The 23,543-nt window shown below is 39.4% G+C and overlaps 1 protein-coding gene and 1 long non-coding RNA gene across 5 annotated transcripts in view; one reads left to right on the top strand and one right to left on the bottom strand.

Moving 5' to 3' along the window:
- The first annotated feature begins 357 nt into the window (after nt 1–357).
- UGP2 (UDP-glucose pyrophosphorylase 2) overlaps nt 358–23,543 on the top strand; it is a 56,283-nt gene continuing 33,097 nt past the window's right edge. Inside the window, exons 1-3 of one of the 4 annotated variants that reach the window (XM_021085835.2) lie at nt 358–629; nt 17,298–17,425; nt 18,267–18,374. In XM_021085835.2, the coding sequence (XP_020941494.1) occupies nt 17,312–17,425; nt 18,267–18,374 (222 nt within the window). In that variant the 5' untranslated portion in view covers nt 358–629; nt 17,298–17,311. 4 annotated transcript variants of the gene reach the window in all.
- Nucleotides 1,300–6,914, bottom strand: LOC146404769 (uncharacterized). The gene is made up of 2 exons (XR_014841821.1): nt 4,882–6,914; nt 1,300–3,370 (listed from the first exon to the last, which is right to left on the bottom strand). It is a non-coding gene; the product is annotated as an uncharacterized LOC146404769 (long non-coding RNA).

The following is a 23,543-nucleotide window of genomic DNA, read 5'->3' as shown; positions in this document are numbered from 1 at the left end:
GTTGCAGTGGGGTGCTCTGGCTTCAGCCACAGGATAGGCATCTTCAATCTCTGGTAAGCCGAAACATTTTTAAGCACTGTAAAAATAACCACTGGTGCTTCAGGTTCTCTCCCTTGCTGAAGTATCCATGGAAAGCTGGAGTTTTAGTGGTGGAACACCCCTTTCCCAGTCGTGGGAGGTGGGGCTCTCACACACGGGATCCGTCGCCGGGATCATCGCCCACTTCAGCTGGGTTCCCTCAGGCCGCAGACGTCCCGCCCCCTGCCACCTCCGTACATTTCATTGGCCAGGGCCTGAATCCGCCTCGGCTCCTGACTGGTGGCTGCTCCTATCTGTCTGCGCGGCGGGGACATTTCCGCATTGAGGGGGGCTGCTCCGAATGGAGGGGGAGGGGAAGTGTTTAGGAGAAAGGGGGGGCTTTGGGTGTTGCGAGACCGCAGCCAGGTGGACAGAGGGGGTTCAGTAGCTGGGCTGCGACCACTGGCGAGAGGCTGGAGGTGTGCATGTGTGAAAGGAGAAGGGGAGAGAGAAGGGTGCCGCAGAGGTGATAGTCTCTCAGTCTGCGAACCTTCTTCCGGGGGCGCCATAAACGCCCCCAAGTTCTCAGCTGCTAAAGGAGGAGGTGGAAGGTGGGTCTCCGAGGCGGTTTGGGGAGGGGCCGGGGCGGACTTCCCACCACCCCTTGGGCGGGTGCGTTCCTCCTCTCTAAGGCGTTTAGAGCCCCTCTGCCTGACCCACAGTTTGGCCCCAGAGGCCGAATTTGGGTTCGGCCAGGAGGGACTAGAATGTGCAGTAGTCCGGGCGGGCCCTCCCGGGCTCCTGTACCTCGGACTCGGGGCGGCGCACGGGTTCTCCCCTCCCGGGTGGCCCCCTAGTGTCCTCTGAGGGGGAGGGGCCCTGGAGCCTTCGGCCCCTCCCGGGAAAAAGCCGCCGCAGTGTTGCCGCCACTCGCAGCCGGGAGGGGGGCGCCGGGAGGCCCTTGCACGCCCGCGCACGGAATTTTTAGCACCTCCTAGTCCCGGGATATTTATGGGCTGGTAGAAATGGTTCCATGGACCCTCTTTGCGCCTCTTTGCCCCCTCTCCCTCCTCCCGACCCCTGTTTGGGCGGGGACTGCAGTTGGCCGGAGTTTTCCGGGGAATGGGCCGGAGCCTGTACGGCAGCGAGGGGAGGGGGAACCGGGGGCGCGGCCCGCCTTTGCCTGCTGCTGTCCGGCCCCGGAGGGCGTGGGGACCCGGGGGCGGTGAAGTAGCTGCTCTAGATCCGCCTCTTTCATTGATGAAATTTAAGTTCTTGTGATTTTACCTTTTCCGGGAGTCTCCATCTGGCCCTCATTTGTGTTGGGGTGCAGTGTGGGCTGGAGTTCCAAGCAGACTCAGTCGCACCAAGTTTCTGTCTTTTGGAAGTGGGGAAGGTTCTCCTGGGTGGTTTTTTTTTTTTTTTTTTTTTTTGAGGTAGTTTTAGTCGCTTTTAAGAAATACTCCCATAAGTGGCTAAGCATTGGAAGAGGAGAAAGAACTCGTCGGTCGGTTGTTAAAGCAGAGGTGGAAGAGAGACCCGCTCTATAGCGTGACTCCTCTAGAAATTTAAATATATATACAAAAGCCAGAGTATTTTAATAAATCCCTAAAATGTCGAGATTTGTACAAGGTAAGACACGCTTCTTATCTCCCGGGTTACTTTAGTAGTACTGAATTTGGGTACTGACAGTCGAGAGGTTGGTGGGTGGTTTCAAAGTGGAAATGTTCATTTGAGATACTGTTTGCAAAACCCTTTTCGTTAAACTGACATTTGAGCTGTCTTGAGTGCTGGCTGGGTTGGTGTTTCAGATACGTATAATTTATACCCTGGTACTCTGCTGCGTTTAGTTCTGCCTCCCTGGAATCAGGTTAGTAGCACTCTGGCTCCCCAGGATAGTGGCTGAAAATGAGAAAACAGGATTTTGGCTGCTGATTAATCCCTGTTCTCTTTTCTTGGTCGAAGTCAAGGTAACTCTGTGGGTGCAGATGGGAAGAAGAACTGGAGGGCTGGGGAGAGGCAAGTGGGTTTTTGCCAGGACTGTTGGGGAAGCTTTAGTGTTCTCAGCTTCTCCATTGGTGTGTACGTGGTTTGAGTCTCAGATTCATTTATTGCGAAACCGGGAGTAGCTCCTAGAAGCTGGAGGTCATTTCAGTAGGAGAAATGACTTTGCTGCATTGCTGTGTTTATTTATTTTTTCCTTCTTTGAAATCTGGAGGATTATTAAGGTTTCTTTGAAATTTGAAAATTGCCCTCTAAATTCTGTGTGTTTTTAAAAAAGGGTTAGGGAATGCCACTCAACTGAGTTGAGCTTTAACATTGTGTATACGTCTGTGAATGTGAACACATTGAAGTTGGTGCTACCTTAAACCTCTGTCACTAATTTGTAGCATAGGACTTGCCTTGTGGTATGCAAGTAAACCCTTCTCTTTCCGACCCCAGAGTGTGAAAGCTTCAGCCATCTTGCTGAACACACAGCTAGTAAAGTTCACAACCACTTTTTGAGACTGTCAGTAAATGTAGATGTACCTTAAAAAATTGTGCCAGTAATGGTTATCATTTGACCCTGGGCATGAAAATACCCTAGTAGGTTTTAAAGTACTTTATTAACTCTTTTTTCAGTTTTGTATATAATAAAGAGAATTTGACTTGCCTGCATTATTATGAAAGCATTTGAGACACTCATGTCTGCTTTTAGCACTAAGCTCAGAAATGTCAGTTGTCATTAGACTTTTAAATTCATATTATGCCTTGTAAGTGGTGAGAGATGCTTTTTATGTTCATATTGAATAAACATCTTAGGCAAGAATAGAAAGCGGAGGTAATTGTCAGAAGTTTGCTGGTTTTGTAGCAACAGCAACAATATTTAATTACCAGAAAGCCAATATTGTAGGAATATACTAGAGAAAAGTGGACATGTCACTTCTCTTTAAAAGTTAATAGTATTAGTTGAACTCCAGGTGTTCCTTGTTTACACTTTACAGAACTTACAGAGAATTGACTAATTGTCACATCCTTTGCTGTTAATGACTAACTGTTTTCAGGAGATTTCTAAATCAAGTGGGAATACCTGTGTGTATTGTTACTCCTTTCCCTTGTCAGCCACTTTTTAAAAAAATAAAATTTTTACGTTGGAATAATTTTAGATTTATAGAAAAGTTGCACGTATGTCAAAACTAAGAAATTATCATAAGTACTTTACTATTAACTAAACTACTGACTTACTCAGACTGCTTTTCCTTGATTCAATCTAGCATTGCATTTGGCTGCCATCCAATTTTGCTCTAATGGTAGTTTTCCTTTTATTTTTAATTATTTATTTATTTTCATTTTTTTACCTTTTCTAGGACCGCTTCCCACGGCTTATGGAGGTTCCCAGGCTAGGGGTCTAATCAGAACTGTAGCCACCGGCCTACGCCAGGGCCACAGCAATGTGGGATCTGAGCCGCGGGTCTGTGACCTGCACCACAGCTCACGGCAACGCTGGATCCTTAACCCACTGAGCAAGGCCAGGGATCGAACCCACAACCTCATGGTTCCTAGTTGGATTCATTAACCACTGTGCTACAAGGGGAACTCTGGTAGTTTTCCTTTTAAATTGGCAGTTTTGCACTAAAAGATGACACCTCTCCCCTCAGAGGAAAAATTCAACACAATTGTGCTCCCGTGTATTGTTGTTTAAATTTGTACTTCAGGTATAAAGTCTCCATGTGTTTGTTTCATTAACATGTCTGCTATATTAGAAGTGATAAACCTTATTGGCTAATGACTATACTATCTCCACAGATCACTTTTTAAGTTTAAGGGTTGGGATTTTTGTTTTTTAATTTTTGGGTAGCAGATCAAATTGTTCTTTGCTGTAGCACTTACTGATATTTCCACTCACTGACACTTAGCTTGTGCCACTTCATGATATTGGGGAAAAGTGACCCCAGCTCGGATCGTCAGGGTTGGAAAGTAAGACACGAACACAAGGAGATCTGGAAGAGGCTCTTTACTGTTACAAGGCTCTTTAGCGTAAGTGCTCCCGGTCGGTGATGAGCAGGCCAGTGAGCAAGTGCCCGCAGATAAGGAAGAACCCACTGTTTATCCCTATTGCAGGTGGTACGTCTGTCCCCTTGGCATTGGTCAGCTCAGGGTTGGGTAATTTGAAACAAACTTACTGGGAGAAGAGGGAAAAGGGGTGGGTGGGTGAAGGAGGGTGTCTCACATAAAGCAGGAACAAAATGGAGTAACCAAGGCTTCCTTTGATAGAAAAGATGTATGTTAATTCTCACAATAAGGAAAAGATTGAACAAATATTAGGCTCCTGAACTGTTTTCTTATGCTGTTTCATTTAAGCTTCACAAGAGCCCTGAGAGGTAGTAGACTTTTATCAAGACCTTAGAGGTGAGGAAATTGAGGTATTTTAGCTAAAGTTCACAGCTAGTAGCGCTGAAATTGGTACATAAACGTGTCTAAGCCTTTGTCATTTTCCGATACCTTATTTTGCCTCTTACATTAAAAACTTACCAGGAACAATGGCTTGTTTCTCCAGCTAGACTGCCAGTACCCTGTGGGCAAAGATAATATATCCCTGGGGGAAATACATTGTTTTCACGTGGTGGATGCTCTTAAAGAATTTGTCTTGGATGACAAATGAAAAACTCAGCACTTTTGGAGTTTCTGTCGTGGCATATCAGAAACGAATCCAACTAGGAACCATGAGGTTTCGGGTTCTATCCCTGGCCTTGCTCAGTGGGTTAAGGATCGGAGTTGCCACGAGCTGTGGTGTAGGTCACAGACTCAGCTCGGACCTGGCGTTGCTGTGCCTCTGGTGTAGGCCGGTGGCAACAGCTCTGATTGGACCCCTAGCCTGGGAACCTCCATTTGCTGCGGGTACAGCCCTAAAAAGACAAAAAGACAAAAAAAAATTAAATTTAATTAAAAAAAAAAACTCAGCACTTTCCATGTTTTTTTTTTTTTTTTAAATAGTTTAGCCCACATTTTTGGTTGTAGTTTATTAATAGTACCTCTAACATAAATCTTGCAAAAGAGAAAAGGGATGGACCTAGATTTGAATCCTGCTACTAACAGGTAATCTTAGACACATATTTTTCCAAACCTCAGTTTCTACTTATAAAAATATTGGGTGTTAATACTTATGACTCGGTTATTGAGAAGCTGAAATGAGATGAAGTATGTGAATGCACTAGTCACATTAGATAGCCAGTAAATTTTACTTTCTTTCTTAAAATGATGATGGCTTTTCAGATAGCATTTTCATCAAGAGTATAACCACATATCATCAACAGAAACAAGGCACCTATAAAAGTTCTTTATTTTCCTGTGCTAGATTTGATGTTCAGCCCTCTAACAACTTGGGTGTTGATTTTTTTTTTTCCTTTTTAAAAAAACGTAGGGGTGGGGAAATTTTAAATAGTGATGTGAATACATAGTTGGTAACAGTTTTTGTTTCAGTCCAGTCAGCAAGACAGATTTTGAGCTCTTATAATATGCATTGCATTGTACTCGGATTTTGTGTATCCCTTATGATGGGTGCTTGACCTTCAGGAGATCCGAGTATATACCTGTGTATTGTGGGCATGTTTTTGAATATCCTAGAACCTGGAATTGCTACACTTTGCTTGACTCTCTTCCCCCAAATCTAGATAATGTGCTTTATAAATAAGAAAGCTAGGCATCTCCATTCTCAAACACTTTGACTGTTAGGTTATTAGGTAGAAATTTTTAATTAATAAAAATAATAAATGTCAGTAAGCAGGAGAGTTCTCAATGTATATTCCTTGGCCAAAAGATGCTTCAGCTTTCTTTGGGCATCTCCCAAATCTGTGTTCCTCAGGCACTTAAGATTCCTTCCCATAGGAGGACTCTTCTTTACTAGGTCTTTGGCTTAATTCCCTGTTGTCTTCTGCCCTCACCTTCCGCTTGCCATAAGTTACGTCTCTATTTGCTAGTTTTCCCTGCCCTAGGAGTTGTTTCTGGGCCCCAACTTACTCCAAATAATTGTGACTACTAGCTGAATGAGAAAGGGCCCTGTGTCACGATTGGAGGTGCTTGGGAGCATCAGCAGCGCCTTTTGCCGGCTTTGTCAGTGGGTGCCATTTTTAAAAGTTCTGAGAGCCACAAGGTAATTTTCCTACATGATTTGAAACTTATAATGGCACCAGAGCTATTGTCATCTAGCCAGCTAAGGCCATTTTTATGTGCTTATGCTATGATATTAGAGAAACTTTTTTTGGGGGGGGGAACCATTTATCTAAATTACATAAAAATATCCCTTAGTGTTCTTAAATTGAGGTACTTTCTTATATTTCAGAGGAAGCCATTTGAGTACCACTGTGTCATTTAACTTTTTTCTTTGAGGCCTGTCAGCTTTCCCATTTGTTGGGATCCTCTTTTTGTGACTTTTTTGGTGATTCCTGTTTGGTAGATGGCAGCTAGCCAGGGAGGATTAGCTGAACAAATTATAACCAGAGGGTCTCAGATAAATACAGGGATGAGAAGCATTCTGGGGTCTGGTTGTGGAGGTCAGGCCTAAGCCTGGTTCTTAAATCCTAAGACCAAATTTAGCCTGTTGTTGATTATTTAGATGACTAGGATGTTTTCAGCCCAGGAGGATTGTGGCATGGATTTGAGGCAGAACTAGAGTTGACAAAGCAATGCCTAAGGTACACTTCTTATTTTTTAAAGATGTACCTTAGGATTCATTATGTTACCAGAGAGAGAGGGATTTAGTTAAAATTCAGTCACATTTATAAATGGAAAATTAAAAGAAATTCGAAGGCGCACTCCTTATTTTTTAAAGATGTAGCTTAGGATTCATTATGTTGCCAGAGAGAGAGGGATTTAGTTAAAATTCAAAGTCACATTTATAAAAAGAAAAGTAAAAGAAATTCAAAAAGTTGAGCTGATGAAAACTTTGTTTTCTAACATGGATCTTGTAATTTCTGTGGTTAAATTTGTCTTTGTTCTTGATAGCTGGGTCTTTCTTCTAGTAAAATGAGCCATTTTCATTTGTGAAAGCCTACTAAGGAAAAGAATAAATTGACAGGGAACATTAGAGAAATAAATATTAACTGGTATACTTTTTGGAAGTGCCATTTTTATGTTATGAAGATAAATTGAAAAATAACTCTAAAAGGAAATTACTCTAAGATATTAATTTTGGACAGTAGGTATTTTTGTTATAATACCACTTCACAGAGCCCATTTGCTTGTGGTTTTATTTTTCTTCTTGGAGAATTGTAGTACCTTTATGAATTGTAGTGACTTTAATTAAAAGAATGGGATACTTAATTTGTGTGAAGAACATTAGTTGGCCTAATAATGAAAATGTTCTAGGTCAAAGAATAATATACTGGAGTTTACCAGTTTCTACCAAGTTGAATTTGGTACTTTTTGTGGAAGATCAGGTATTAGGAGTTCCCAAAAAGTCAGATACATATAAGTTAATATAAACAAATATTTGAAAGTTAAATAAACTCTGGATTATCTATAAACATGAATAAATAGGACTTGATTGTATTAACTTTATGTAATAGCGTTCATCTTGATATCTAGAGTTTAATGCCAGTTGAGAAAATCCCAGCAATATTAGAGTAAAATTGTGGGGGAGATTCTCTGAAGGGTTGGGCTTTATAAATGAAATAAGATTTACTTACCATCCTTTTGATTGCTTGGGATCTCTTTAGAAGCTGCAGTTTTCTAAAGACTGGTGTCCTCTTGACACAGTCTACAGTTTCTTTTCTAAATTATCATATTTTGACTTGATGTAATAGTGTTTGAATTACAGGTATCTTGGTCTTGGGTGATTTGATGGATTGTCTCAAGCACAGTAACTATTAATTGGATGTCATAGATCTCTAAAATCCTACTACCAGGCCTGCATCTTTCTATTCATAACTTACTCAGTTATTTACAAGTTGCCTTGCTAAGCTATCAAAATAAAATTGAACTTTAGGTGTTTTTGGACTGGGCTTATGTGTAAAAAAAAGGATAATATTCCAATTGAAAACTGCTTCTCAGTTCTCTTGACTGGTGATGCAGGCAGCTCCTTTAGTTTGTTGTGAAGGAATTGTCTAGGTGTCAAATTCTGCTTCTGCCAACAGTAACATTGTTTATTTTTCTCAGTCATTGCCAAATGAAATCAATTGTGCCCCCAAACCATTTTGACAATTAAGGATTGTTTTTGAGAGCCATGGAGAAATTGGTTATGTTGTCTTAGTTAACCTTATGTAAACAAGAAAATGTTTTGTTTTTCAAACCATTGCTAGATATTTGTTAGTTTTTCCTATATAAGTCAAGAAAGTCCATTTCTCTGTGATTTTTATTTGTATCTTAACCCCCCCCACTATTCATTGTATTTATGTATATAAAATAGTCATGTTATGCTTAGTCTACTTTTTGTTTTTATTTAATTTTTTTTTGGTCTCACCCATGGCATGTGGAAGTGTCCCAGCTAGGAGTTGGACCTGCACTACAGCAGTAACCAGAGCCACAGCAGTGACAACACTGGATCCCTAACACCTTGAGCCAACAGGGAACTCCTAGTCTACTTTTTAGTTGTTAGTCACCAGATTGTAAAAAGAACTATTCTAGGGGACACTCCCTTTAACAATACATCCACTGGGTCTTTAGCCACAAAGGTAATTAAAGTTTATGTTTTCCTCTGGTTGCTGCCCTGGCAAAGGCTGATGTGATTTTTCATTTATGTTATAACCCTGCTGAGAATTTTAAAATTGCCAAAGAGTGTAGGAAAACACAGTTCTGTGCACTGTTGTGGGTTCATTTATGCCAATGGTAAAATGCTTAGCCCTGGTAATAAAATATTTATAGGGTGCATAAAAGCTTTATTCGATTTTTTTCATTGCCCAGAAAATAAACAATACAGAAGGAAAAGTTGAAGAGCATTAAAGAATGCTTTCTTATATGTAGTTTTCACCTCATACAATAACCTCACTTAATAGACATATTTGGGTTTTGCTGGTTTTCATTCAGATTTGGTGCCATATAACCTGAAGGTAGTAAACCATGTAAATGCACTTTAGCAGAGGAAGGGGAGAACTTCCTCCAGGAAAGAGAGGCTAGGCACCAGGCTGCAGGTTTTGGATTCCTGCTTGGCACTGCCACCATGTCCTTAGGCAAGGCAGCATTTCTAGGCCCCTGTTTCATCTCCAAGATAAAGGAATTAGCCTCACGACCTTAAAACCCTTTCCAAGGTTAAAACTTTATCTAGGAGTTCCCTCGTGGCCCAAATTAAGCGATGCCTCTGGTGTGTCTCTGGTTTGATCCCTGGTCTGGGAACATGTGTATGCCTGTCATTTTCCACATTTTTTCTCAATTAAGCTAAATTTATGTATTTAAGTTGCCCAATTTTGTTTAATCTCTAAAGTTAGTGAAAACATGGTGACATTTATACATGATAATAAAAAGTGAAAGGAAATTTAGAGGTCATTTTGTCTAGACTGCCTACCAGTTTGGAATTCCTTTGACCACATCCCTGATATTTGGTAATAAATCAGCCTCTGCTAGAGATTTCAAGTACTCAAGACACTGTCCATACTTTTCTTAACCTTGCTACTCTGTGACCGTAATCATGGCGATTGAACAAAGTCTTTGGCCTTCCCAGGTAGACTCCACTAGACTGGACTCTACCTTCTTTATCTATATCCAGCACAGAACTGTATCATAATAAGCTCTTACTCATTAATTTAATAAATTTAGTTGAGGACCTACTATGTTTCAAGCTCTGTTTTACAAATACAGTGAGAATAGTAGCAGTGAACAAATAGATATGATATATTCTTGAGTATCACTGGGCAAGATACACATTGAATAAATTTTAGAAAATATAAGAAGAGGTTCAAGGATCTACCACATGAGTGTGTTAATGGGCAATCTTGCTTAGTTTCAAAAGATTTCTAGGAGGAGATTACATTTTAACTGAACAGTGACAGATGATATATTAGCGTCTGGTCAAACCACTAATATGAGAAGTGAGGTCTTGATCTTCAGTTTATTTACATATTATCAGATGCCTGTACTGTGCCAGGTGTTGAGGTAGGTGTTTGGAAAAAAAGTTGAGTAACATTGTATGGCTTGTGCCCTTAAAGTGTTGCAGACAAACATCTCAGCAAAGAATTAAAGTTTCGGGGTGTTTGATATGTGTTTGAAATAGTGCAGATTAAAACCTCCACAGAGTGGAATTGTGGTAGAAAGGAAGGCTTCCTAGAATGTTCAGGAGCTACCACCTAGAGCATTGGGAATGCCATCCCACAGTAGCAGCCGCTGTTGAAGTCACAGAGTTTGAGCTTTTGGGGACTGAGGGATCGGGGAGGTTTCCCTGGTGTGGAGTGATTCTCATGATTTTGGAATTCACAACTGGGCCTTTAATTTCTATTTTCTCATTTCTGCCTACCCTTCTCTAAAAATGTCAGATGACACTTTTATATGTGTTTTGGAACAATCTTATAATAGTCATCGTGCTTTTAATTTCATAGAACAGAAAAATACCAACTCAATTGGCTTAAAAAATGTAAGACTTGTATCACATGAAATCTTGAAGGAGGAAGTTCCCCAGGGTTGGTTAATTGAGTACAAAGGCTGCATCAGTCTTTTCTTCCTTTTGCTTTCTTAAGCATGTTTGCTTCATTCGTGGGTCCGCTTCCTTCAAGGTCACTAAATGGCAGAAGAAACTGAAGGTGAGGGGTGGACACATAGGCATTATGTGCAGGGGTGGAAAAGGTACTATTTCTTCTTAGGTGTCTACTTTTTCAGTGAGGAATACTTTTATCCAAGTCTTTTAAAGGGCAGACTATATCCCTGTTGCTCACTAGCCAGAATCATATTATGTTTCCCAATCCCTGGGAAAGCTTTAGACCATTCTGGGCCTGGCGCCATCTCTGAAGCACATGGCCTTGGGGCAGAGAATAGCATTGGGGTAGGAAGAAGATCGATGCACATACTCAGATAAATGGAGTATAATAATCTATATCAGAGCTACTCAAGGCAATACTGGCAGCATTCACTTATTAGAAATGGCATATTCTCCTCACTCCAGGCCCACTGAGTCAGAATCTTTGGGAGCTTGCCCAGAAATTTGTATTTTTTTTTTTTTTGTCTTTTTGCTATTTCTTGGGCCGCTCCCACGGCATATGGAGGTTCCCAGGCTAGGGGTCAAATCGGAGCTGTAGCTGCCGGCCTACGCCAGAGCTACAGCAACACGGGATCCGAGCCGCGTCTGCAACCTACACCACAGCTCATGGCAACGCCGGATCGTTAACCCTCTGAGCAAGCGCAGGGACCGAACCCTCGACCTCGTGATTCCTAGTAGGATTCGTTAACCACTGCGCCACGACAGGAACTCCCAGAAATTTGTATTTTAACAAGCACTCTAGGTGATTTGTGTGCATATTAAAGTTTTAGTAGTACTGTGAAGATGTCACAAATGAAGTAGGAACTTGCAGCCTTTAGGCATTCTGCTTTATCACTTTCGTTAGTTTTGGTGACTCAAAAAAGTACTTCACCTTGGCTTTTAAGATTTGCCTGCCTAAGGAATTTGTATTTATTCTCCATCAAGTGAGAGTCCCATCAAATGATGGAAGAGAAGTGCTGTGGTTATACAGTTATAGCTTAGGGGAATGAATCTCTTTGCTTGGTACCACCAGATAAGAGTGACAGATGGGCAGTCTAGTTAGAAAGCTGTCATGATGACCAGGAGAGTGAAAATGAGAGAGAAATTAAGGTAGCAGCAATGGGAACTGAAAGCAGTGAGTGGAATTGTGGCGATTCAATTCAGAAGTTTAGTAGTGGATTGGATGTAATGTGAGGGGAAAAGAGGGAAGAGCCAACTGTGACTGAGATTTCTAGGTCACCTAGGAGTGACTAGAATGTTAATGACATGGGGAGCAGGGTGGGGCAGGGAGATATATTTAGTTTAGAGGAAGAGTTTTGTTTTGGACATGCTGAGTTTGAGGTACCCAGCTGGGTATCTAGGTGCAAAAGTCTAGGAGGCTGTAGGGAATGTGAGCCTGGAGCTCAGGGGAAAAAAAGGTCCGGATGAGAGGCACATATTTGTGAGTTATCAGTAAGGAGAATAATTGAGGAGGAAAATGGTCTGGGGACAGAATTTTAGGAAACCCAAGGAGTAGGAGAATAAAGGAAGAGCCAGTTATGGAAACTGAGGCATGATTGGAGAGGTAGAAGAGGTAGGATAATATTGGATATCTGAATCTAAAGAAGAACTTTTCTAGGAGCGTTATTCACTTTAAACTGAGTTTAAAGACTTCAGTGAGAACCCAGGAGAGGTTGGTTAGCTTTAATTGGTCATAAATCTAGTTAGCATATGACCTCAGCTTTACATGGTTATTTCAGATGCTCCCATGTTCTTAGAGTGCTGAACTTATTTGGATCTCAAGTCGTTTCCTGATTTGAGAATAAATGATTTAAAGTCATAATTCTATGACTTTTTGATACTGCTCAATTTGGGTTTCCCAGGAAGATTGGGACTAATCAGGTCTAATGTGTGGTGGGAGGTGGCCTGGAGGGGAGGGCTCTTCACCTTCTTTGTTGTTCTTGGTGTTCTCTCTGGTTTGCTTACTGTGAAGCTAGATTTTGACTTTGAAATGTGAAGTTGGTTTTTTTTTAGTGCCAGTATCAGGATGTCAGGGAAACGTATTATGTGTAGTAGCTGAAATGGATAAAATGAAATACCTAAATTGAGAATTGAAAACAATCACTTGTTAGTTGAATGTCTTCTGCTTCTTAATTCTATTGCTTTCTTCCTCCCTTCCTTACCCCCCTCCTTTTTTTGGCTCCAGTGGATAGGGGAAAGTCTATAGTGTTGACATTTTAGTTCTTGTCAACAGGAAAGAATTAGGAAATTGAGGTGGGAAAAGCTTCTAAAAAGTTACGGCCTGTTCAATCCCCAGTTGACTGCATTCTAATTAACTCAACCAAGACAGTTTTGTAAGTCCAATTTTATGTGGTAGGGAATTTCCTTTCTGTTCCTTTGGACATAAGAAAGCATTCTGATAGAAATGATTTTGGAGGACAGTTTTTTTTTTAGGGATTTTGTGTCAAAGATTAAAGAGAGCCAGACTAGGGGGGAAAAATGAGCAACATACTTCTCCCTCACTGTGGTGGAATCAGGCTCAAAATAAACTGATGTAGCTTCCAGCATTAGCCTGTTCTTTGACCTTGGGTAAGTCATTTAACTTTTCAGCCTCAGTTTCCTCATCTGTAAAATGTTGAGGGTAGATTAAATTATCCCTCTCATCTCTAAAAATGATTCGATTTATGACTGAGGTGATGAAATGTTTGTTTCCTAAAACAGCCTCTGTCTAAAGTGGAGGGGTTCAATTCTCTATTGCTAGGAAATAAAGGGGACGAAACATCTTAGGAGGTTAGAAATCTTATATTATTCAGTGGATTCTTTAATTGACCTTCCACTTCACACAGCTTCCAGTGCAGAAGTGTAACCTGAGAATACTAAGTCCAAGAAGGCTTCTAAGTTCTGTATTTCTTTTCCTACCAAAAACTCCAGGCCTTTCCTTCAAAATTCTGAATGGGTAAAGGAGGTCACTGCAAAGGGAAATGGTTTCTAGCTCTGTGCTTCCTAGTTTGTTCCAGGTGCTTAAGATAGACACTCTTCTTGATTAATCACACTTCCTTATTCTTGAAAAGTCTTTATTTCTTATTCATTAATCACATTAAATCACAGCTTCATAGTACCATTTTTTGCCCAGGAGTGGGGGAAGGAAACAATAGTGGAATGGGGTGGAAGAGATAATAAATAGACTTGTTTTAACTTTATTTTGTTGGAAAGTTGTTCAAATTTGTACAGGGGTAGAAGGAATACAAATTGTTCTTCATTTGCATTCTGGGCTGTGTCAAAGAAAGGGAGGAATAAAGATTGGGGATATTTGTCCCAACTTAAGTTTGAATCTGTGTCTGAAGATTGGACTTGCTGTAGCTGACAAAGAGCACTTGTAGTATTAATTGTGAGTCTTTTAGTCATCTTTTCTTTGCTTGGAATGAAAGAAAAGAAAGGGAGGTTAGTAACATGGGTTCTTTGCTTTTTGACCTTAAACCGTGTACATTAATAGGCTGTTCTTCTGCAATCTATAAAGTTTGGTAAGGTTTTTTTTGAACTGTTTGAATGTCTTAAACAGCCACTATAGTTTTTTTGTTTGGCTTTTTTTTTTTTTTTTGGCCATGCCTGTGGCAACGTAGAAGTTCCCAGGCCAGGGATTGAACCCATGCCACAGAAGCAGCCTGGGCTGCTGCAATGACAAAGTTGGATCCTTAACCTGCTGCACCACAAAATAATTCCTACTATGGTTATTTTTAAACTTTGTAGTTAACATTTAAGGGGTTTTGTTTTGTTGTTTTGGGTTTTTGGGTTGTTTTTTGTTTGTTTGTTTGTTTTTCAGTGCTGCACCTGCAGCATATGGAAGTTCCCAAGCTAAGGGTCAAATCAGAGCTGCAGCTGCCGGCCTACACTACATCCAGAACAACTCGGGATCCAAGCCACTTCTGCTACCTACACCACAGGATCCCTGACCCACTGAGCCAGGTTAGGGATCGAACCCACAACCTCATAGATACTAGTTGGATTTGTTTCTGCTGTGCCACAATGGGAACTCCTGTAGTTACATTTAGTTTTATCTTTCTTTTGGCATTTCCCCAGAGTATAAGTAAGTTAAATGTTTCCATCACTATTGTGTAGGAATGTTATTGTGCATGCTGGCCTTCAGGATCTCACTTCAACAACAAAGCAGCATGTCTTGTAGATGTTTTCGAGTCTTAACAAAATACTTATTTTAAAGATCATTGTATAGTTGCTTATTGATCTATTTTAATCAGTCTATGACGGGGAATCACATGATTCATGTGTTCTTTAGAGGTTTTATATGTAGTAGATTTTTCTTCCAAATTATTCCCTAAACATTAATATGGGAGTTGGTGTCAAGCTTTGGGGTAGAGAGATTCTAGGTATACATGGGGCAGCAGGATGGGACTTAACCTGTGACAAATTTTAAATTGCAACTAAGTCAGTTGAGGGATGGCATGTATGGTTGATGTCACATTAACTCTAGTTTAAAATGTTCTTCAGGAGTTTTTTTAATTACCTATTACAGTTATGCCAACATACTCATCCAGTATCTTCCTTCTTTGCAGATTATAATCAAATTTCTACTTATTGGTTGCAACATATCTTTAGGTTGTTTATGAAACATACACATTTGTGTTTCGTTCAGTGTTTCCTAGTCTACAGAAAAGTTATTTATGAACCATAGTTTGGGTCATTTTAGTAGTTTTACTGGAGTCTATAAACTTAGCCTTTAAAATGAACACAGAAAACACTATTTTAGGATTAGATTGTTGCTTTCACCAAATTCCCTTGTTTTTTTTTTTTTCTCTTGGATTTTAGTATGATAGAAACTGTGCATAAACTTTTTTTTGAAGAGTTATGTGAAATAGCTCATTTGTTAACATTTTTAGATATTTTGGAGAGGCCGTCTACATTAAATAAATTGCCTTGGGAGTTATGTATTTATTAATTTTTAATAGTAATTTACTAATTTCTGCTCAAAAATATCTTAAAAAATATTGGTTATGTTACTTTAAATTCTGTCTATATGTTTCCATCTTACCAGATAACACATGAACGAATTTATAGTATTTTTAGCTATGCTGAAATATGATTTTGCTAAATTAGCCAACATTTGTAGAACTAATTAGCTATCAAGTTAAATGTATTTTTGAAGCTTATGTTCAAACATTTATAAAATAAGATTGAATTAGGTATTGAGGATAAAGGGGGGGTGTACAAAATTTGACTGGTCATTATTTTATGAGATGTAGATGGGGAGTTCCCGTTGTGGCACAGTGAAAACAAATCCGACTAGTAATCATGAGGTTGCGGGTTTCATCCCTGGCCTCACTCAGTGGGTTAAGGATCCGGCATTGCCGTGAGCTGTGGTGTAGGTTGCAGATGCGGCTCAGATCCTGTGTGGCTGTGGCTGGCAGCTGTAGCTCTGATTGGACCCTTAGCCTGAGAACCTCCATATGCCACAGGTGTGGCCCTAAAAAGCAAAAACAAACAAACAAAAAAACCCCAAAAAAGTAGATGGGATAATTTCTGTCTAGATAATAAAGTATATAAAACTATTTGTGTTGACGTTTTTCTTCTAAGGTACTTGGGCCTGGGATGTTTTCTTTTTCTGTACTTTGTTTTTGTTTATTTTCATCCAACAGACATTTCTGTCACCTTTAGTGAGATCCATCTATGACAGAGGTGCCCAGCTATGCCCAAAGTCTTGATAGTCTTTCCAACACAGATAAGCATTGAAAAATTTTGGCTGAAATTGAAGAAGCAGGGAGGTAGCCCTGTGCCCTTCTCCTTTTAGAATAAAAATTTCGATGCCAGGGAAGTAGGGGTACTTTGGATTTGCCAGTTATCTCTCAATGGGTTCTTTTTTAGTGAGGAATATGAACTGGAGTGGCTTTCCTTCGAAAGTGGAAGGAGGAGTTACCACTGTGGCTTAGTGGGTTAAGAACCTGCCATAGTGATCATGAGGATGCAAAGCCTCACTCAGTGGGTTAAGGATCCGGCATTGTCACAGGCTGCAGCTTGGATCTGGTGTTGCTATGGCTGTGGTGTAGGCCAGCAGCTATATTACTGATTCGACCTCTATCTAGCCTGGGAACTTCCATATGCCATAGGTGCAGCTATAAAAAAGAAAAATTTAAAAAAATTTTTTTTAATAAAATGGAGAGGATTGCTTAAATTTTCATCTGGCCTGGAGAAAGGAGTCATCATTTGCTTTGGTTGCCAAACTCCTTTAGTTCTCTTATGAGGCAGCAATTCCTTAAGGATGTGTTCCATAAAATATGCCCTTAGGAACATTATTTCAGTTGTTCTCATTTTTCTCCAGATTTGATGGCTAGGAGGGAAACAGTAGAGATGAAACTCTGTGCTCAAATGAAGATTAAATTAATCCTTTTGCTTCCACCTGCCTCAACTCTCCAAAATTGTTTAGTATTTTAGATACACTAGTAAAGCATATAGATGTAACAGTCAAATTTGAGCCCTTAGGATTTTCTAATCCTAACTAGTTGACAACAATGCTGAAATTCTCTTGGAGGTTGATGGGACCAGAGGATTAAGACCTTTTCATTTGTTGGCACACTGCAAGTAAATCACTTGTGGTTTATCAGCTGTGAATGGCTGTCCAAGTTTTCAGTTTGTGGTTTTATATTTTTATTTTAAGATCTCAGCAAAGCAATGTCTCAAGATGGCGCTTCTCAGTTCCAAGAAGTCATTCGGCAGGAGCTAGAATTATCTGTGAAGAAGGAACTAGAAAAGATACTTACCACGGCACCATCACATGAGTTTGAGGTAAGAACCCCACACTGTTTTTTCCTTTTTTCTTTTTAGCTTTGATCTGTCTACATATTGAGTTGCTAATGGTGCTACTACTCATCCAGTTCTAAATAAGCATAACATGTAATGATATATTTTAGAAATTATGATTGCTTAATAATTATTTTCAACATTTGCCCATTTTAAAACCATTGTCTTTATTTTTTAAATTCTAGGAAGTTTCTAAAGTCTAAAAGAATCAGAATAAAATTACAATTTATTCTGTGTTTTGATATTAGGTGGAGAAATGGATACCAATGTTCAGTTAAAATTGTGAGAAGTTAATTTATCAACTGCATGCCTTTTCCATAGAGCCAATTCCAACAGAACTGTGCTACTCTGACAGCTTTGATAGAGGTTTCCCTGAATAGGCAGATGTTTACTTTCCCACTTACAAATCAGTGGATTATCCTTTTAATTTTCAAATTTCAATTTGTACATAATGTTTTGAGGTTAGCTGGGGGTTTTTTTTGCTTTTTTCTTTTTCTTTTTGTGAAAATTAATTTTCACTTACAAGAAGTAGAGAGTTTATTGGCGAGTAAATGTGGAGAACCAGTTGGAATTCCCATGAAACAAATTATGAGATTTCATGTTACTGGTAGGAGATGAGGAGATTGCTTACATTCCTTTAAGTGTGGTTACTATTAGCTTTTTTTCCTCTTTAGTTTTAATTTGGGTTGTAAAAAAAAAGTCTGCTCTACTTTATGTTCTAAAAGTATAAGAGTTTCACTGAAACTTATTTTAAATGTGCAATTTGTCTGTTTTTATTAAATAGTAAGCATTCTGCTAGTCCTAACAATGATGTCTATTCTCATAGCACACTAAAAAAGACCTTGATGGATTTCGGAAGCTATTTCATAGATTCTTGCAAGAAAAGGGACCTTCTGTGGACTGGGGAAAAATCCAGAGACCTCCAGAAGATTCGGTAAGTTTTGGATAAAATGTAGGAAAATTTAAGGTAATTTTGGGCACTGGTTTAACTTTGGGGTTACTATCGTAACCTATGTAAGATACCCATAGGAGCCATCACTTTACAGAGTGAATGCACAGAGATAGTCTTCTACTGCTTTCCCTTCTGTTAGACTCATCTATCCAGTCCTGCAGAGGACTTAATGAACATCTCATCTTATAACTTAACATCTTGAATATGAGGCACTTATTTTGCTCAAACACATGGTAAGAGCTTCATTATGTTCTTTTCTTCCTTCTATCTCCAGACCATCTGATTTCTCATTGCCTGTAAGGTCATATACAGACTTAAAGCTCACGCCACGCATTCAACCCATCTTTCTAGCTGTACCTCTCTTGCCTGTCTCACTTGAACAACCCAGCGTTCCCATCACACAGAAAGTATTTCCCTGCTTCTAGACTTCTGTATATGTTGTTCCCTTGGAATGCTTTGGTGGCTTCTCCTATCAGAATCCTGCTCATTCTTTGAGGCTCAGGCCAAATGTCTCTACTTCTGTCATCAGCCTCTAGCAGAAAGTGGCACTAAAGAGGTGTTGTGCAGTAGTAGCAGAAGTTCAAATCCTAGCTCTGCAACTTTTGAGCTTTGTGTAAAATGAGAATAATACCAAGTGCTTTTTGTACTTGACAGAGTTGTTAGACTATTAAGAAACACAGGGAAACCGAGTTCCCGCTGTGGCACAGCAGAAACCAATCCGACTAGCATCCATTAGGATGTGGATTAGATTCCTGTACTCGCTCAGTGGGTCTGGGATCTGGCATTGCTGTGAGCTGTGGTGTAGGTCACAGATGTGACTCGAATCTGGCGTGGCTGTGGCTGTGGGGTAGGACGGCAGCTGCAGCTCTGATTTGACCCTTAGCCTGGGAACTTCCATATGCCGTGGATGTGGCCCTGAAAAAAGGAAAAAGATGTTTGTGGTTATTTCTATCATGTTATGTGGTACTTCTCTGGCCTAGCAGTACTTGTTTGTATGCATGTGCTGGCTTCATACATATGTTGTCATTGAGGCCAGGAGACCCTGTGTCCCAGGTTGAGTGATTGATCTAAATGAAGTGACAGGTTCAGGGACAGGTTTTGTTAACACAGTGACCTTTCTTTTCTGTTAGCAGTTTTGACCTCTGCTGCTTACAGGCACTTTTCACTGCAGGTAGAAAAGACTTGATAGAATGGAATAATTGTACATAGATAATTTATCTCTTATGTATCTGTAATCTTAGATAATCTAATGATTTTAAAATGGGGGTGTTTTGAGCAGGAAGTACTGCCTGAAGGCTGTAACACTGCTTGTGTTTGTGAAGTTTTATCGGGACACAAACAATATGATTCATTTGTGTATCATCTCTGGTGGCTTAAGCTGATTGAGTCTCTCATATTTCTTCCTAATGAGAAAGTCTTAAATATAGTTCCTGGTGAGGAGTGTTTTTTTCCCCATATGTGAAAAATGTCTTTCAGTTATTAAACTTTTAAAAATTATAAATTACAGTAGCTCATGGTAAAGAAAATAACAAGCAAAATTAAAAAAAAAAATCCCACGTAGGCACTCAGAAGGAGTCTCTCATTTTTTATGTTGAAGTTAAAATTCTTCTTGTCTGTAGTGCTTGCCAGTTACAGTACAATGTGCATTAATTTTTCTTTGGGGTCTTCTGTTTTAGTCTTTGATTTCTTTGACCCTCATGATGTATTTTGATTTATTTTTCTGCTTTTAGGTTGTAGAATAAATAATATTCTCTCCTGAAAAATTAGTAAGAACAATCTTCTGGATAGGTATATAGTTTAAAAAGAGAACTAGTTATAAATTCAGTTATATTGAAAAAAAGAATGTTTGGGGGCAGTCCTAAAATTACAATAAAAAATTTAGGCATTATGTATTTTCCTACCTTAAATACTTAATATTTTTGCTAGGAATTTATTCCTGGTTGAAATAGCCTCACTTTTCTAATTTATGACAGACCTGGGTATAAAGGTGTAGCTGTCTTCTTAATTCTTGTTGATCTGGGAATTTTTTTTCTCCTACAAAAATGTCCTTTTGATGATAGAGCCTCCCTTGAAGGAAGACACAAAGATTTGTTGCTTTCAGTATATTTTTAGATTCAATATTCTGCTTTGTCAATGGAGGAATCCGCCTTTATGTATTTTGAGAGAAGATTATGATATATAAAATAGAATGTCTTGGAGTGGGGGTTGGCGGGTAGGGAAGAAAGTGAGCAGAGGGATCAGAACTACCTAGGAATTTTTCTTGTTCAACACTGCCATTCCAACAAGGTCCTGACAAATCTTTTTGGAAGACCGTGCCCCTGTAGTGAGCTGTAGTCACTGATAGGAATGCTGAATTGATATAGAAAAAAAAAAGAGAATAGAAATAGAAGATAGAATTCTGGATGTAGTATGATTTTATGAAGTCTTCTCTTCTTTTTATAAAAATATGTTTCCATTAAAATGTATCTCTTTATTTTAAAACCTAGGTGTTGAGCATTTTCTAAAAAATATGCTTATTATAAGCCCATGTGCCCTTAATGTTAAGGGTTATGAAATGCAGAGTCAAAGAAAAATAAGTTTTCTCTCTTAACTATGTCATAAGCTTCTTGAGAACAAAAAAATGTATCTTATATACTCTGTATGTTAACTATTAGCTTTTGCACATGGTGCTGAGAATACAAATTACAGGTTAATATTCATTCACCTTTCTTACACTCCCCTGGCTCCCTCCCTCTTCTCCTTCCCCCGCCTTCCCTACAGGTCATAAAGATTATATAGAGATCAATTTTTCTTTCAAAACATAACTTTCTTTAGTGAAAGTAAGTTTTTATTTTTTAAAGGAAAGTGATACTTTGTCTTCTTAACCAAAAAAGAAATTATTGTGGGAGAATAGCCATTTAGAGTGACATTTCTCATGTCAGCCTTGGATCAGAGTGTACATAAAATTGTCATAACAGAGAGTCTATATTTTTGTGTAGGAGTTGGCTACCTCGTTTTATAAATAAAGTTTTATCAGAACACAATCACACTTACTCATTTACATATTGTCTGTAGCTGTTGCACTGCCATAATGCTGAAATGGCAGAGTTGAATAGTTGTGAGCAAGACCACACGGTCTAGAAAAGCCACACTATTTCCTTTTTTTTTCCAACAAACTTTTGAAAGAAGTTTTGTTGACCTCATTTTAGTGTATTTATTTTCAGAAGATCTTCAGTAGATTTCTTTACTTCTTTGTTCCCCAGAAAACTGACCTCAGATGCCTTTTTCAATTCAGATGATTACATTTTAGGTAAAACAATTTTTTTAAATAAATTCTAGATTGGAGGATATACTTATAGATGGAGATTGAAATTTTATGTTAAATTGTATTTATTCTTGCCTACTATGTTGAATACTTCATTTTAGCTTTGTCAGTGAGCACATATAAATATTTTTAATTGAGGTATAATGACATACAATATATTAGTTTCAGATGTACAATATAGTGATTTAACATTTGTATGCATTGCTAAACGATCACCATTATAAGTCTAGTTACCATTTGTCACCATACAGAGTTAATACAATGTTATTAACTAGTTATATTCCCCATGTTTTACTTTATAGCCCAATGACTTACTTATTTTATAACTGGAAGTTTGTATTTCTTGATTCCCATCACTGATTTTGCTCCCTCCTTCCCTTTGGCAGGCACCAAAATCTGTTCTCTGACAATGTTTTTTGAAAAGTCTGTTGAGTCCATAATTTATTGAATTATGGCCAAGAAGAAGAATAAAATTTATGGAGTTATGATATGGATAATGCTCTGCCCCCAGTTGTGAGTGTTAACTAAGTGAATGCTATAAATCAAGATTATATTTTGTTTGTTAGTTAGTTTGTTTGTTTTAGGGGCACACCTATGGCATATGGAAGTTCCCAGGCTAGGGGTTGAATCAGAACTGCAGCCACTGGCCTACATCCCAGCCACAGCAACACTAAATCTGAGCCACGTCTTCAATCTACACCTCAGCTCTCAGCAAGGCTGGATCCTTTAACCCACTGAGGAAGGCCAGGGATTGAACCCGCTTCCTCACGGATACTAGTCAGGTTCATTACTGCTGAGCCACAATGGGAGCGTTTATCTTTTTTTTTTTTTTTTAAAGATTTTTTTTTTTTGTCTTTTTGCTATTTCTTGGGCTGCTCCCTAGGGGTCAGATCAGAGCTGTAGCCACCGACCTATGCCAGAGCCACAGCAACCACAGCAACGCGGGATCCGAGCCGTTTCTGCAACCTACACCGCAGCTCACGGCAACGCCGGATCATTAACCCACTGAGCAAGGGCAGGGATCGAACCTGCAAGCTCATGGTTCCTAGTCGGATTCGTTAACCACTGCGCCATGACAGGAACTCCTTTTTTAAAGATTTTTTTTTTGGCCATGCCCAGGGCATGTGGTAATTACCAGGCCAGAGCTCGAACCTGCTATGGCAGCAACCCAAGCCACTGCAGTGACAGTGTTGGATCCTTAAGCTGCTGTGCCACAAGAGAACTCCCAAGATTATCTTGATATTTAGCTGCTTAAACAAAAAAAAAATTTTTTTTTTCTTTTTAGGGCTGCACTTGCGGCATTTGGAAGTTCCCAGGCTAGGGGTCGAGTCAGAGCTGCATCTGGGGCCTACACCACAGCCACAGCAACGCCAGATCCAACCTGCATCTGTGATCTGTGCTGCAGCTTGTGGCAACATTGGACCCTTAACCCACTGGGTGAGGCCAGGGATTAAACCTGCATCTCATGGATACTAGTCAGGTTCTTAACCCTCTGAGCCACAATGGGAACTCCAATAAGAGAAAAATTTTTTTTAAATGTAGTATTGTTTTAGACTAGCAAGGAGGGACCAGTCAACATGTACAGCTTCATTTGACCATTTCATTGCTTTTTAGGAGTGTCTTGTTCTTGGTCAAGCTTTTGCTTAAGCTTATGTGAAAGAGTTGGGAAATAGATAAAAGACATGAAAAGATTGACAGCCTACTCAAGTTACTGGGACTGTGTGATTCTTTTGAATCCTAACTTAAAACCTATTATCACTTGGCTGGCCTTGACCTCTGGTGATAATAAAGTACATTATCATTTATGTGAAAAATATTCTCTAATGAAGGCTTTTTCATTTAGATAG

Source organism: Sus scrofa, chromosome 3 (genome assembly GCF_054392235.1).
Source record: "Sus scrofa isolate SSC_HxYL_T2T_F1_AM1 chromosome 3, Sscrofa_HxYL_maternal_Yorkshire_Landrace_v2.0, whole genome shotgun sequence".
Taxonomy (NCBI): Eukaryota; Metazoa; Chordata; class Mammalia; order Artiodactyla; family Suidae; genus Sus; species Sus scrofa.
The sequence above is the reverse complement of the archived record's forward strand: the minus strand, read 5'-3'. Positions and strand labels throughout refer to the sequence as shown.